The sequence below is a fragment of the Pyrus communis genome, chromosome 9 (genome assembly GCF_041283825.1).
Source record: "Pyrus communis isolate YQ-2024b chromosome 9, ASM4128382v1, whole genome shotgun sequence".
In the NCBI taxonomy this organism is placed as follows: Eukaryota; Viridiplantae; Streptophyta; class Magnoliopsida; order Rosales; family Rosaceae; genus Pyrus; species Pyrus communis.
This window is the reverse complement of record NC_142573.1, coordinates 27686881-27702759: the sequence shown is the minus strand read 5'-3', so window position 1 is coordinate 27702759 and position 15879 is coordinate 27686881. Positions and strand designations below refer to the sequence as shown.

General features: G+C 37.7%; 1 protein-coding gene and 1 pseudogene across 2 annotated transcripts; one reads left to right on the top strand and one right to left on the bottom strand.

Moving 5' to 3' along the window:
- Positions 1 to 627: 627 nt before the first annotated feature.
- Positions 628 to 8177, top strand: LOC137740339 (cold-responsive protein kinase 1-like). Of its 2 annotated transcripts, none has more exons than XM_068480200.2 (7): positions 628 to 1183; positions 5319 to 5728; positions 5850 to 6100; positions 6507 to 6720; positions 6875 to 7106; positions 7340 to 7490; positions 7611 to 8177. In XM_068480200.2, the coding sequence occupies exons 1-7, from the start codon at positions 783 to 785 to the stop codon at positions 7923 to 7925; spliced, it is 1974 nt and encodes a 657-aa protein (XP_068336301.2). In that variant the 5' UTR covers positions 628 to 782; the 3' UTR covers positions 7926 to 8177. The 2 variants fall into 2 exon arrangements, with proteins under 2 accessions (XP_068336301.2, XP_088555497.1); XM_088699371.1 differs by having other exon boundaries at positions 637 to 1183; positions 5319 to 5632.
- A 1360-nt stretch (positions 8178 to 9537) lies between these two features.
- LOC137740777 (protein DJ-1 homolog D-like) overlaps positions 9538 to 15879 on the bottom strand; it is a 26719-nt pseudogene continuing 20377 nt past the window's right edge.

Sequence of the window (15879 nt, the reverse complement as noted above, 5' to 3'; positions counted from 1 at the left end):
CCGGACTGGACTGTGAATAAACAGAAATTGTTAATCTTATGTGTTATGAATAGAATTGCTTTCAATGATGTGCAAATGCTGTTGGGAAGTTACGAAAAAAGGAGCAAACTTTAGGAATACAGAGCAAATTTATCCTAATTTTGACAAAAAAATTAGGACCCGAATGCATCTAAATTAAATAAAAATTACATAAATGTCATTACTTGTACATCTGCCACTCACTTTCTCATATGTTTTATATTTTGGACCCGACTCAGCTCCTCCCTTCGTTGGTGTCTAGTTTGCTCGCCGGCATAATTGAAATTATTATTGTGATACCCCAATATTGTAAATTCTTATATTATTTTACAAAGTCTTATAGTAGGCTTGTAAGAAGGGCATCACTATGTAGCTGATAGACATAAATTTTAAAATTTAAACTCATCTAACGATGATAAATAAGTTGCAAGCATAAAAAAATTGTGAGAAAAGTGCACCTACTAGTATACATGTAAGTTCCTTCCTCTAATCCGATGAGGGCCCGCTTATGTGGAGTGAGTGGAGAGAGATACAAATGCATTGAGTCATGGATGATGATGATAAGATATAAATATATATATATATATATATATATATATATATCAGTTTATTTATTTTCTTTTAGCATGTCCTTGCTTCCATTGACCCTAATATATACTTTAGCTCACCCGCCAGTCTTCATATTATGTATATCTATGTTTTGATGAACGAAGCCATCCTTTGTCCTTAATCGTAGAGTAAGGCATAATCAGAGATTATTGAAGATGAACAGAAGGATACATCAGCTGTGTATGCTATTAGCAGCAACTATTACAACCCTATGGTGGCCATGGACTTGCCTGATCATCACAGCCGTTGATGCAGACCCACAGATCAATCTATTAAACAAGGGCTGCAGCCAATACAATGCCACCAACGCGTCCGAGTTCTATACCAACCTCAACGCCACATTTTCGGACCTCAGAACGCAACTGATGGAAAACGGCAGCCACTTTGCGACGGCACAGCAGGTCAGGGGTTCCAACCCTGTTTACGCTATGGTGCAGTGTAGGAACTACCTCTCCGCTGCTGACTGCGTTGCTTGCTTCACTGCTGCCGTGTCTCAAATTCGCAACTGCTCCGCTGCCAACGGTGGTCGTGTCATCTATGATGGTTGCTTCCTCAGGTACACTTTACTTGTCACAAAAAGTAAACATTCCAATTAGTAATATGATAAAGGTATGAAGATCAAAATTTTAAATTAAATTTGCAAATCAAATTATGTGTCACAATCAAGAAATAAACACTTGAGTAATAATTCAATTATCAACAGAAACACGAACTCCAAATATTAAATCAAGTCTTAAGTCTAATATACCTGCTAACTCTGTTATTTAAGAGTTTCTAGAACCAAAATATCTCTTAAAATAAATTTTATAATAAATTATTCTATTTATTTGGTTTGTCATTCTCTTGGTCACATAGTGCGACAAAGAACTAATAGTTACATAATTTTTAAATCTGATACGAGTTGAATTAAAATATTAAAAATACGTCCATTTCTTCTCCATCCTTAATATTGAATCCAATATTAATTAGTTACAGTATAAGGGGTATTATTGTTTGTTTTAGGCCATTACCTTATTTGGGGCACTTGGTAACACTATAAACTAGGGTCTAAATAATTGTTTAGCATAGAGGGGCGTTTGTATCGTTGACTTCCACACCATTCTCTTAAATTTCTATTAGGGTTGACATTATAACACGTACCTAAATCAAAACATTAGTATTAGTATTTAATCTTAAAATTACCAATGAATAATTGCTTACCAAGTAACATATTATTACATGTTTTTCGAGCAAAGAAATATTAGTACATATTGTATTTAGTCCTAAACATCATGTTGCTTAAATAAATATTGTCGATTCTTCTAATAACGCCTCTATATATAGATAAGATTCATTGACTTTAGAAAGGAAAAAAAAGTCCATAAGATGGAGAATATATAGTCGTTGTCTTGGCAGCCTGGTTTTATACTCCAAAACTGCTGGCGCCCACATTTTTAATGCGCACACACATCCCACTTGAACTAAGGTAGTCAAATACCAAACACACTTATTTTTCTTATTTCAGATATTTGTGATAAATTTAGTCGCATTTTCTAGTTAATTTGTTTAATTAAAGGCTCGTTTGGAAATGTTTATAGTGAATTAGGTTGTGTCACATCCCGGTCTGAGCCCCCACCACATTCCAGGCTTAACTTCATCATAACACAATATTGTCCGCTTTGGATCCCGACCACGCATTCACGATTTTGTTTCTGGGAACTCACATGAGAAATTCTCAGTGGATCACCCATCATAGGATTATTCTCGTGTAAACTCGCTTAACTTCGGAGTTCCGATGGAACTTGAAGCCAGTGAGCTCCCAAAAGGCCTCGTGCTAGTTAGAGATGAGAATATACATATAAGGTTGACAAGATCCACATCCATGGGTGATGTGGGATCTTACAATCACATCTTGATTTTGGTGGGAGTGTGTCAGGTTGTGTCTTGATTTATTTACATTTTTATTAATGATGAATTCCAAAAAATATTTCTTCTAAAAACACTTTCAATCATTTTAAAATACTTTTAAACAAGCTCTAAATAGTTAAAAATATCATATGATTCAGATACTATATATTTAGTTGAATTAAATTTCAAAGGGCAACTATTACCGCAACTGGTCCAATCGGGTTAACAAAAAGTTGGAATGATGGTGGTTGACCAAAACAAGTTTCAATTATTTTACATGGATCCTCTCCGAATCCTTGCATTCTAATTTTAGGGATCTATCAATCTAGACCATTGAAATTTGATGCAATGACTATAAATAGAAGACCTATTTTAAAAAGTTATAATAACTTTAGCCGTTAGATCGAATTTCAATGACCTGAATTGATGAATCCTTAAAATTAAGATGCATGGATCTGAAGAGGATCTATGTCCTTAGTTATTGACCAGTTTGTATAAGAGATGGATTGTCTGCCCTCCCCACCCCATGCCTTCCTCATGCCCTCTTATTTTGTGCGGTCACGGTTAACCCACGTCAATATTTACTTTTGATCTTATTATTTTCATAAAAACAATTAAAATAAAATGTTGACGTGGCTTAATCGTGACCGCACAAAACAAGAGGGCATAAGGAGGGTATGGAAAGGGAAGGACAGACAATCCATCTCTGTTTGTACAAGGGGGTGGGGATCATTATTAACTTAAAATAATGCAACCTAATTATGAGTTAGGACTAGACAGATGTATAACATTTTTTATGAACACTCTTATAATTTAGACCATCTGCATTTATATTTATTGACCTGTGTGGCAATTTGAATACTGGAACGGAAAAAGATCTTCTCCAAATTCTCTTTGTGGGAATCCAGATGATCAATCAATTACAATCGTTCATTGTACATCATACAGTCAGAAATTATCTAAAATTTAAAATTGAATATAAATAATATATAACGAAAATTGAGTGCACGGTGTATTATGAACGATTATAATTGATTGATTTCTCGAATCCCACAAAAAAGAGCCTTTTCCTACCGGAACTTCCTACACAGTTTTGCATCCCAATAGGTTCTACAAATTTTAATATTTTATTTTACTAATAAACAAAATTCCAATATTTTATTCTTTTAATGGAGTGGGGAGAGAGAGATTTGAAAGAAGATATATATATTTTTTTTTTTTTACATATGAAGGAGAGAGAGGTTTTAATAATGGAATTGAAAAGTGAGTTGAAGAGTATCTAGATTTAGATAATAAAACGAAGGTCTCAAATTTGAAGATTAAGTTTGTTAACTTTGTTGGACCAAAGAAATTTGAGAATTTTAATAAAAAGCTTTTGGTACTATTCACTTTAATGAAAAATTATATTTTTATATTAAAAAGTTAATCATTATACTATATATTTTACTCTTTATTTTTGTCATTTTCGTTAAAACTCAAAATTTTCAAACCATTTTTATTAGTTTTTCTAAAAATATTTAAGTAGCACTTCAAATTTAGCAAAAAGTAGTGTATGTTAATGTTTTGGAGATGCTTTACACCTACATAAATCTAAAGAGTGGGTTTTATTATGCTTAGTCCATTTGTATTTATTTTTTTGTCATTTTTATTAAATAAAATTATTAAAATGCTTTTGGTTAAAAAAAAAATTGTAAGAGTCATTTCCATTAAAGCTTCCAATACTAATAGTTTGTAATCGTTCAATATTCATACAATTCTTAGAAAAAAAAAATGTAGGAGTCCCTTCCATTAATGCACCTAATACTAATAGTTTGTTTGATAACCATTTCAATTTTCACACCTAGTAATAAATGATTAAATTGAAAACAATATTCGTAATGTTCGTGGTTAGCCATGTGGTGAGAAAAGTTTACCATAAGCGTCAGAAAATATATATATATTAGCTCTTAAGACTCATGCCTTAACAAACAAAAAGGGTTTAAGGTGCCGATACACTTGTTTTAATGTTTGAGGAGATTAGAACAGGATTAGATAAATGGATAACTTTTCTTATTGAATGATCTCCTACCTCCAAGTTGACTATAAATTTTTTGTTTCTTCTTTCATATCTTAAAAATAGTTATCTATCCCAATCAAATCCTATATACCAACCAAACTAGACCAATGGGTTTAAGGGGCCAGATACACTTGTTTTACAATCTTGTTCTCCTAGACCTCATGGTCCAAAGAAATGGTCGTCACCAACCGTTCGGTTTTAATCCAATGATGGGTGATCAATTAACTTTTGTTGTTGTATTTGTACTCTACTGTTGGATTCAGATCAAATGTGATGAAGTGCACGTCAATAAATATTTGTATATTAAATTTGATTGTCTGTGGCTTTTCATATTTCAAAGTTATGTTTTATTAGGTGCCTAGTAACTATAATCCTATTATTAAATATCTATCTTACCAATATATTGTAATCTTTCTATTTAAAGGACTCAATATATATGTTTAAGACATGCTTGATTAATTAAAAAAATTATATTTTCTTTGTGCAATTGAAGTGAGTGAGTACTTTCAACTTTCTAAAATTAAGTGTTTGGCTTTGTCATGTGAGTAATTCACAATTACTACGTGAATGATTCCGTTGTCCTGATTAAATGATTCCCATGTTCCATCCTTGTTTCCTCGAAACCCCTATACTTGTCCTACGTTAGAAAGATGGGTTACCACCATTTCCACCATGACTGTTGTTTTAAGGTTTAAATGTTGACTATCCAAACAAAATATTTTAAAGTTTGATACATGCTTTGGTTTAGGTACGAGAGCGCAGGGTTCTATGACCAGACCACCCTTCCTGGTAATGTAGGGCTTTGTGGAAATATAACTGCATCACAGGTCACTACATTCACTGCAGCTGCTGGGTCACTGCTAGTAGATCTTCAGCTTGCAACACCTAAAATCAACGGTTTCTTTGCAGCAACTAGGAACAAAGTTGTTAGTAGTGGTGGTAGCGGAAATGTAACCGTCTACGGTGTGGCACAATGTGCCGAGACAGTTAGCAAGATCGGTTGCCAAGATTGCTTGAAAGTGGCATACAATAACCTACAAAGCTGCCTTCCAGATACCGATGGTAGGGCGGTTGACGCAGGTTGTTTCTTGCGGTACTCTAGTACTTCTTTCTTCTCTGATAATCAGACTATGAACATCGCGCCCTTCTTAAAAGGCGGTAAGAACACCCTTCCATATGTATGTCAATATTACTAGGGTTGTCAAATTTGTTCACCAAATGACATGTCAGTACTCATTCCTTCATCAAACTAACTCGATAATCCTAACAACACATGCAGGAGGTAATTCAAGAAAGAAAGGCATCATCATTGGAGTGGCAGCTGGAGGTGGAGGTCTTCTTCTCATTGTTGGATTTCTTCTCTATTTTAAACTCTCAAGAAAGCCCATGGCGGATCATAGAGGTGACATATTGGGAGCAACCGAGTTGCAAGGACCAGTGAATTATAAATACAAAGATTTGAAGTCAGCAACGAAAAACTTTAGTGAAGAAAACAAACTAGGAGAAGGAGGATTCGGAGATGTTTACAAGGTAAAATAAATAGCAAAATACAGAATTCAGAGACATGATTATGCTCGTATATCAAGTTAGTATTTGTGTTTGTGAAGTTAATAAAGACTAGTCGTCTTTGTTTGGCACTGTCTAGAACTAGATTGCATTCGTACTTAGCAAAGAGCTATACAATGTTTAACTTCTGCTAAAGACCTCGAAATGTCTTCAAATAACACTACAATCTAGTTTAATACAGCTACTATGTCCAGTCCAGTGTATAGTCTAATACAGTCCGTTCTCCTCGGATACAAACATGCATAAAGTTTTCGTAAAAAGGGAAATCCGTAATGTTAAGTCTTTGATCCTGCACGAATGTTTTCCATAGAGTATTCTCTAATTACACCCTCTAAAAACATAATCTCAATGTTACCTAATCTTTTGACAGGGAACTCTAAACAATGGTAAAATAGTTGCAGTGAAAAAACTAGCTGTACTTCAATCCGACAGGGCAAAGGCGAATTTCCAAAACGAAGTCACGCTTATAAGCAATGTTCATCACCGCAATCTTATTCGTCTTCTTGGATGTTGTAGCAAAGGACCAGAGTTACTTCTCATATATGAATACATGGCAAACAGCAGCCTCGACAGATTCCTATTTGGTAATTTTAGGCCTTTTAGCCCAGCTAGCTCTAAATTTATGATAAGGAACTGCATAAATGCATGTATAGATATGCATACACATATATACTCCCAACATATATGAATTTTATTTTAAGCAGTTCATTTAAAGACATAATTCTGTATGGGAAATAGGTCCAAGAAAAGGCTCTCTCAACTGGAAACAAAGAACTGATATAATCATCGGCACAGCTCGGGGTCTCGCCTATTTACATGAGGAGTTCCATGTATGCATCATACATCGAGATATAAAAACCAGCAACATCCTTTTGGATGATAGTTTCCAGCCAAGAATTGCAGATTTTGGGCTGGCAAGGCTTTTACCAGATGATAAGACTCATCTCAGTACCAGATTTGCAGGAACATTGTAAGTTACTTCACTTCCCACCAAGCATCAAACCCTGCAGGTTTTGGGATTATTGAACCTCATTTTTCCGCCTTTGGCACTATGCTAATTCGGGATTCTTCTGCAAGTTACACCCATATTGATACCGGTCTATTAACCTACTCACATTTTCTGTCCATAAACAGAAATGTTATGAATCTACTATGTAGGGCCGGTACACTAGAGCAACTTAACAATTCCATCTTGTGTGACAGGGGATACACGGCACCTGAATATGCAATTCATGGCCAATTGTCAGAAAAGGCGGATACCTATAGCTACGGCGTGGTTGTCCTTGAAATCATAAGTGGCCAAAGGAGCAGTGAAGTTAAATCCGATGCTATGGGTGAATTTCTACTTGAAAAGGTAACTTCCAAACTCTATATTATATCTTCTCTCAGATTCCATTGAGATTCAGAAATGGATCACGTGTTGCTTACATCTGTTTAGTAAATTTTTTACTTTTTTTCACAATTTATTGACTAGGCATGGAAACTGTATGAGAATGGCTCGCACGTGGAGTTGGTCGATGCAACCCTGGACCCAAATGATTATAAAACAGAAGATGTGAAAAAAATCATAGAGATTGCTTTGATGTGCACTCAATCATCACCTGCTCTGAGGCCTACAATGTCTGAAATTGTTGTTTTACTCAAAGGCACAAACTATTTGGAAAATAGGTCGCTTACTAGGCCGGTATTTATCGATTCTGATAAGAAAGTCCAGGGAGAGACATCAACCTCTAATGGTTCTTCCACATCGAATGCCACTGCATCTACTTCTCAACTTTCAGGTCGTTAAATGCTAACCTATTGGGAATGGAGTCCAATATTGCAACTCTTGTACATAAAAATTTGAAAGTTTTCTTCGATTTTTACTTTATTTGGTGTTTCGGGCTTTGATTTTGTAATTTGTTTCTCTTCAATACTATGAAGTTTTTAAGATACATAGCTTCAGGAGTTTATGTTTTATGTTCACACTTGGTTGTCTTGTAAAGCACGTTTGTTTGTTCTTCATGTTTATAACTAATAAAACTATATTATTTACATAAAAGTGAAGTGGAGAATGTCGGGGAGAGCTACTACCAACCAGTATATATTTGTTGACCCTAAAAATTACAAAGCCTATGTGGCGCGCAGGCCGAGTAATTAATAAGTTAACTACGTCATTCGATTGATGCGGGGCGTGCTAACTCGTCGGCCGAGCTCGGCAGAGGAGTAAAATTTGTTGATCTTGCGTTGAGCACGTTGCTGACTTTTTTATCTTGCGATTGCGGCCGAGGAAAGAACAAATCTCAGCCTTTGGATTCTCGAGCCTGAAGATAAGGCTGCTAGTTCTGCGAAGTTCATGAATCGTCGGCGTCGGATTCAGTCACGATGATTATATTCATGAGAGTATAAGCACGTCGAATCGACACCAAACTATATGGACACAAGTATTCAAAGGTAATGTGTGTCTTGATGGTAAATGTGGTTCGGCCCTCATAATGCCGAATTCTGAAACTCACTTGGGAGTATCCAATCATAAAACCACTCGGCGTTTAATGTGCCGAATGTCGTAACTCGTAACACCTTACTTCGTCGAAAAGGCTAATAAGATGACCTCTGCCAATAAGGATTCGGAAACCCTTCTCAACCGAGACTTGGATAGGTAACCAGTCGGCCTTGACATAGTGCTGTTTATCCAAACTGAAGGTGCTCCTCGGTCGGCTGATTCTACAGCAACAGTGTTGTTTATCTAAACTGAAGGTGTTCGCCGGTTGCCTTCACAGTGCTGTTTATCCAAACTAAAGATGTGTCGGCGGGAAAAAAGAAAATAAAAAAATCTCAAGATGTTTGAGAGGTTTTGCGCAGGGCAGTTGTGTGTTGAATTAGAGGTCCTTGAATTGCACCCTCATTTCTCTATTTATAGCAGCAAAACCCAATCCTAACCGTACTCGAACTAGGACTCCTTACCCCAATCCATCTTATCTCGGCCAATCCCACTTCTATTAGGATTTTGAATTTAACCTCTTACTAGGCCACATTCATTTCCACTTTTCGATATCCTTATCTGGTGAGAATCGTTACTGCATCAGGACTTAACCACTTCATTCATCTACTTCGCAATAGGGCCCACCTACTTCCTATTCATCTGGAATATTCTTTTCCAAACGGGGCTTGGCCGACTTTTAGTTAGGCGGCTGATGAACAGGCTGGTTTGTAGAAATCCTCGAACAGAGCTTCTGGGCCGAGAACAATTCCATACTCGGCCCAACCCAATAATTTTAGGTCCAAACAATATTCCTTTTGCTAAATTAAACTCCTCTTCCAGTGGCTCAAGTGAAAAATCCTGATTCATTAAAAGGTGGGGGATGATGAAGGCACCTTAAACATTTGTGACGCATTTTACATATATTACATGAAATTAACAACTAACCTAGGACAGTGGAACTGGACGTAGAATGATGCCACCCAGTTGCTGCGACCAGATTTCCGTCAGTGAAGCAGCTATCTATGGGATTAGGTTCCAACTATGTCGCACCCGACAGAATCACATTGAGCTTCACTACTGGGTATGCAGTACATTTCTTTCCCTGAAATGTGGCCAACTAAAACATTTATGACATGCTAATAGAGCGTGAAATTAAGTATATTAACCACTAATCAAAAGAACGGAAATTTCGATCGAATTTCAGGAAACAAAAGTCTGGCTGCTAATGCGGAAATTGCATTTTAAATGAAAGCTTATGTCAATAACCACACCTGCAAAACACCAGTAGCAACTAAAATCTATTTCACCACCGTAATGACTGAGGGATGCAACTGGCTTCCCGGCTTCCATAATTTGTTTCACTACCGCAATGATATTCTCATTCAGTGCCAAATACTTTGGAGCTTGACCTCCATGGATTACAAGAGCATCATAACTTGAGACATCTAGAGCGTCAAAGGTCAGTTGTTAAAATGAAATATGGCCTGGTTTCTCACTTTAGGTTTGGTCCCCTTCAAAATCATGGACAGCAGTGGCGCAGATATCACTGGCTTCCTTTTGGGGCAAACTGCATTGACATCGCATCCCAGAGCTTAAAGGGATTGAAAAGGCACAGTTATCTCATAATCTTTCATGAAGTCCTACATATAAATAAGTTAAATAACGTGAAGCATAATGTTACGGTCTTAATTTATGACGTTAAAGATTAATAAATGAAAACACAACTTACCCTACAGAGAAACAAGATCCTTCTATCCGAACCAGTTATGTTGACCCCCAGTGCCTTCACAAAATGGCTAATGAACTCGGGATTACCTTCATATGTAACCCCAGAAACACATGACGACGTGTCCTTAGTTTCTACCCTGTGAGCCTCAGCAGCAACCAATACAAGTCTCACAGGCGGAAACCCTGTGCACTTCCGCCCTCTAATCGAGTCTGCAGCTGCTAGGACCAATAAACCATGACAAGTAGCAGCAACTGGCTTTTTGGAGTTAGAAAACTTTCTCACCAATTCTACAACCGATGCATCCATAGCAAGATACTCAGGAGATCGCCCTCTTAGTATTACTAGTCCATCGTAGTTGTTAAAATCAATGTCATCAAACGATGCATTCAGCGTGAAATTATAACCACGTGATTCAGTATTATTCTGCAACCAAAAACTTACAAAAATTCATAGTAATTTTGGCTAATTGTTTTCCAAAAAGAGCGGGAAAACTAGCAAGTAGTTTATTTATTCCAAATAAATGAACTACGTCCACGTCAGGTTCCACTTTGCCAATAAGGGCATAAACATCATTTTACACACTCAGGAATGAAATTACATGGAAAATTAGGGATGAGTTGTCACAACCTACCCTCTTTAAGAAAATTTCGTCCCTGAAATTTCAACACTATTGAAGATCATAATTAAAGAACAAACATGGATAAAGATCTCGCATACGCCCCTCTGTCTCCCAGGTAGCTTCCTCAACAGAGTAGTTTCTCCATAAGACTTTTACAATACGAACGGTTTTGTTAATGGGAACTTTCTCTTTCCAGTCAATAATCGTCACTGGAACTTCATCACAAGTCAAATCTGGGTTAATCTCTAACGGCTGAAGAGGAATCATATGTGACGGATCAGAGACGTATCTCCGTAGCATGGACACGTGGAACACATTATGCACTCTTGACAATTCTGGAGGTAGATCAAGTTGGTAAGTAACTTCACCGACTCGTTCAATGATCTGATATGGCCCAATGTAATAGGGGCTTAGCTTTCTTTTCTTCTCGAAACGTACAACACCCTTCCATGGTGACAACTTTAAGAATACCCAATCTCCCACCGCATATACCCTGTGTGTCGAATGTTTGTCTGCTATACTCTTTTGTGGATCCTGTGCTGCCTTCAGATTGCCCTTTATCATTTGGATATTCTATGTCGTCTCATCTACAATTTCAGGGCCCACCAAAACCCTTTCGTCGACTTCGGACCAACACAGTGGTGTACGACAAGGTTTCCCATATAGCACCTTAAATGGTGACATACCAATGCTGGAGTGAAAGCTATTGTTGTAGGCGAATTCTATCAAAGGTAAGCGCTTGTGCCATTCGTCTTCGAATTGCAAGACTGAAGATCTCAGTATGTCTTCTAGCATTTGGATAGTTCTCTGGAATTGTCCGTCGATCTGGGGATAATAGGCGATACTGTAGAGTAATTTCGAACCTAGAGCTTCTTGAAAAGCTACCCAAAATTTTGAAGTAAATTTGGGGTCCTAATCAGAAATAATACTAACTAGAACATCATGATACTTGGTAATTTCAGAGACGAAAAGTTCGGCCAACGAACTTAGCGAGTAGTTTTCACGAACAGGTAAGAAATACGCTGACTTGGTAAGCTGGTCAACAATTACCCAGATATCGTCATAGCCATTACACGTACAAGGCAACTTGTACACGAAATTCATCGTGATATCTTCCCATTTCCACTGGGGTATAGGAAGTGGTTGTAGTAGCCCGAATGGTTTCTTTCTTTCCGCTTTGACTTGCTGACAAATCGAGACTCACGTACGCAGCAATTTCTCTTTTCATTCCTAGCCAGTAGTAGAAAGGTCGGAGTGTATAATACATTTTAGTACTCCTGGGGTGCATTGCATAAACTGAGATATGTGCTTCATCGAGAATTTCTTTCTTCAATTCTTCCACATTCGTTACATACATTCGGTACATGCCATCACGTCTCCGAATTCTAAGATCTCCTATATTGCCATTCAAAACTGCTTGCTTTAACTCCTGGGATTCTGAGTCATTCATTTGAACTTCGAGAACACGATCTAATAAAAATGGTCTGACTTGAAAGTTGGCTAGTAGGGCTTCTTGGTGATTCACACCCAAAACAGTTCCATTAGATCTTAGATCGATCAGAAGAGGAACATGACATGCATAAAGAGTATTGAGTCGACTGTGAGATTTCCTGCTGAGAGCATTTGGTACAGTATTCGTACTGCTAGGGTGATATTCAATAGTGCAGTCATAATCGCTGATCAATTCCATCCATTCACGCTGCCGAAGATTAAGTTCTTTTTTAGTAAAGATATACTTGAGGCTTTTATGGTCAGTGAAGATTTGACACGTTTCCTCATAAAGATAGTGCCACCAAACTTTTAGAGCGAAAACAATATCTGCCAATTCAAGATCATGAGTAGAGTAGTTCATTTCATAGGGCTTTAATTGTCATGAAGCATATGTGATCACTTTTCCATATTGAATCAGCACACAACCCAAACCATTCAAAGAGCGTCATTGTAGATCTTGAATTTCCCACTGTCATCGGGAAGTGCCAACACAGGTGCATGACAGAAACAATACTTCAACTATTGAAAATTCCGTTCACAATCATCATTCAATTCGAATCTAACTCCTTTCCTGGTCAACCTTGTCAGAGGCAGTGCTATGGCTGAGAAATCTTTCACAAAGCGTCGATAGTAACCAGCAAGACCAAGAAAAATCTGTACTTCAGTGACAATCTATGGTTGCTCCCAAATTTTCACTGCTGCTATTTTCTAAGGATTTACAAGAATACCCTGAGCTGATATCACGTGTCCCAAGCATGACACCTGATTCAGCCAAAACTGGTATTTACTGAATTTAGCATATAGTTGATTCTCCCTTAGCTTCTTTAAGACCAAATGCAAATGTTTAGCATGGTCAGCCTTGCTCTTGGAATACAGCAGAATGTCATCGATGAAGATAATTACGAACCTGTCAAGGTACGAACGGAATACTCGATTCATCTGGTCTATAAAAGCTGTTGGAGCATTGGTTAATCTGAATGGCATCACAAGAAACTCATAATGACCATATCGAGTTCAGAAGGTTGTTTTCGGAACATCATCACTTATAATCTTCAACTAATAATAATCGGACCTTAAATCAATTTTCGAGAAAACATAAGCACCACGAAGCTAATAAAAATATCATCGATACGAGGCATTGGATAACGGTTTTTAATCATCACTCGATTCAATTGTCTGTAATCGATAAATAGCCTCAATGTTTTGTCTTTCTTCCTCACGAACAAGACTGAAGCTCCCTAAAGGGAAGTGCTCGGCTGGATAAACCCCTTATCAACAAGTTCTTGCAACTGATTTTTTAATTCTCTCAACTCCATAGGAACCATATGATAAGGAGTTAGAGAAATGGTGTATGTACCTAAAATTAGGTCGATGGTGAACTCCACATCACGATTAGGTGGTAGGCTAGGTCAATCATCAGGAAAAGCATCAGGAAAGTGTCTGACTACCCAAACGTCTTCCACACGAGCATGAGTCTTTTCAGTCATCACTACGTGAGCTAAGTAGCCTTGACAACCCTTTCTCAACATTAGCTTCACCCTCATGGCAGAGATAACTCTGTGTTTCATACCACTACATTTGCCAACAAAAGTTACAATAGGCATGACTGGTTGATGAAAGGTAACAATTTTCTGGCGACAATTCAACATGGCCTAATTGTAATCTAACCAATCCGTGCCCAAGATAACTTCGAAATCAACGATATCCAAAAGAACAAGATTAGCTGGCATTACTACATCCTTGATTAGAACGGGACATCCTCAATACTCCCAACTAACATAGCAAATTTCACCCCTAGGCATCGAGAACTCCAAATCATAACCAAGGGGAGTGGGGTGAGGATGAGTCTTTTGATCAAACATATGGCAAATAACCGAGTGAGTAGCACCCGAGTTAATTAAAATTCTAGCAAAGTGGCCTAGAGCATTCAACTTACCCATGATTAAGTCGAGATTACTCTAAGCATCCTGTATGATGATGTTGTTGACACGACCCTACACTTGTTATCTGCCTCCATGACTTTTGTTTGCCTGATTCTGATTGCCACGTCCTTGATTACTTCGACCCTAGTTGATTTGGTTAGTCCGAGCTGCCACTGCTAGAAGCTACATCAAGATTCTGATATCGTCCTCCAGTATAACCTCCCTGGTATTGCTGATAGTCGCCCTGGTTATATGGAACGTCAGTTGGGTAATGATACACTGCTCCCGGATACTTAAATATATCGCCCTATCAGTGAAAAACACCATCATAACCTGTCTGCTGGTAGGTACTAGGTCTGGAATCTGCTGTAGAGGAACTGTAGGTGCTAGTGTACGAGGCTGATTTTTCTGATTCTGAGGACATTGACTAGAGTTGTGCCCCATTTGACCGCATGTGTAACATTCATTATTTCCCCTCTTACATTCACCGTAGTGGCAATTATTTCACATGTGACAGAACTGTGCACCGAAATTGTTGAAGTTATTTTGATTCTGAAAAACCTGAATTGCCAGTGGATCTGCCGCCCCTTCGAGTTGTATTGGAATTTGAACGTCCGCTAGACGATCTAAAACTGTTACTGTTTCTCTTGAAATTTTGAGTATTTCGAGGACCAAATGATGACTGCCCACTGTTGTTATTCTTCTGAATATTACTATTATCATATTCATCATCATCATCAGGGCCATTTTCGGAATCTTCCACATGAAGCAAAATCTCTAAAAATTCTTGACAGAATATTCCGTTAAGTCTAACAACTTTACCTAACGGCGTCAGAATATTCCCCTTCTTCTCCTATTGTCCTCTGTCGTCTGCCACCGTCTGGTTCGCCGGATTCTGGAAAAACTTAGCCGAATTTTGTAAAAACTTTGGAACTTCATAACTTCTTCATTTCTCAACCATTTTCGACATACTTTATATGGAAATGAAGCTTAGGAAGACAAGAACAAGAATGTACCTTTCAAAAGTCCAAAAAGTGGATGGAAATGGACTGAAAAAGCCTCAAAAGTCTCGGACCCATTTTCGTCGTCTCAAAATCGTGTGTTTTCACATTGACTCCACTTCAAACTTAGGCTAATGCTCCAAGGAGTTGTGTAGATGTTTCCAAACTTCCTAAAACCTTGCAACTCGAACAGAAAATTGTTGGAGAATTCTCACCCGAGTCGGAGCACCGAGTTGCTCCGAGTTGGACGCTCAAAACTCAATCATTTTAGAATTGGTTTGTACGGATGGACTCATGGTGATGTGGAGAGTACGATGGTAGTGGTTTAAGGTCCGATCTATGAGGTTTGATGATGGGTCTTTGTGTTGCAGAGATGAGAGACACACGGGGTGATAGAGAGAGAATGAGAAGAAGAGAGGGAGAGAGAGAGAAGACTTCTAATTGGACAAAAAGAGAGGGGGTGTTTGATTAAGGGAGAAAGTGTAGGAAGTGAAATAATTGATTGGTGAGATAAGGTCAC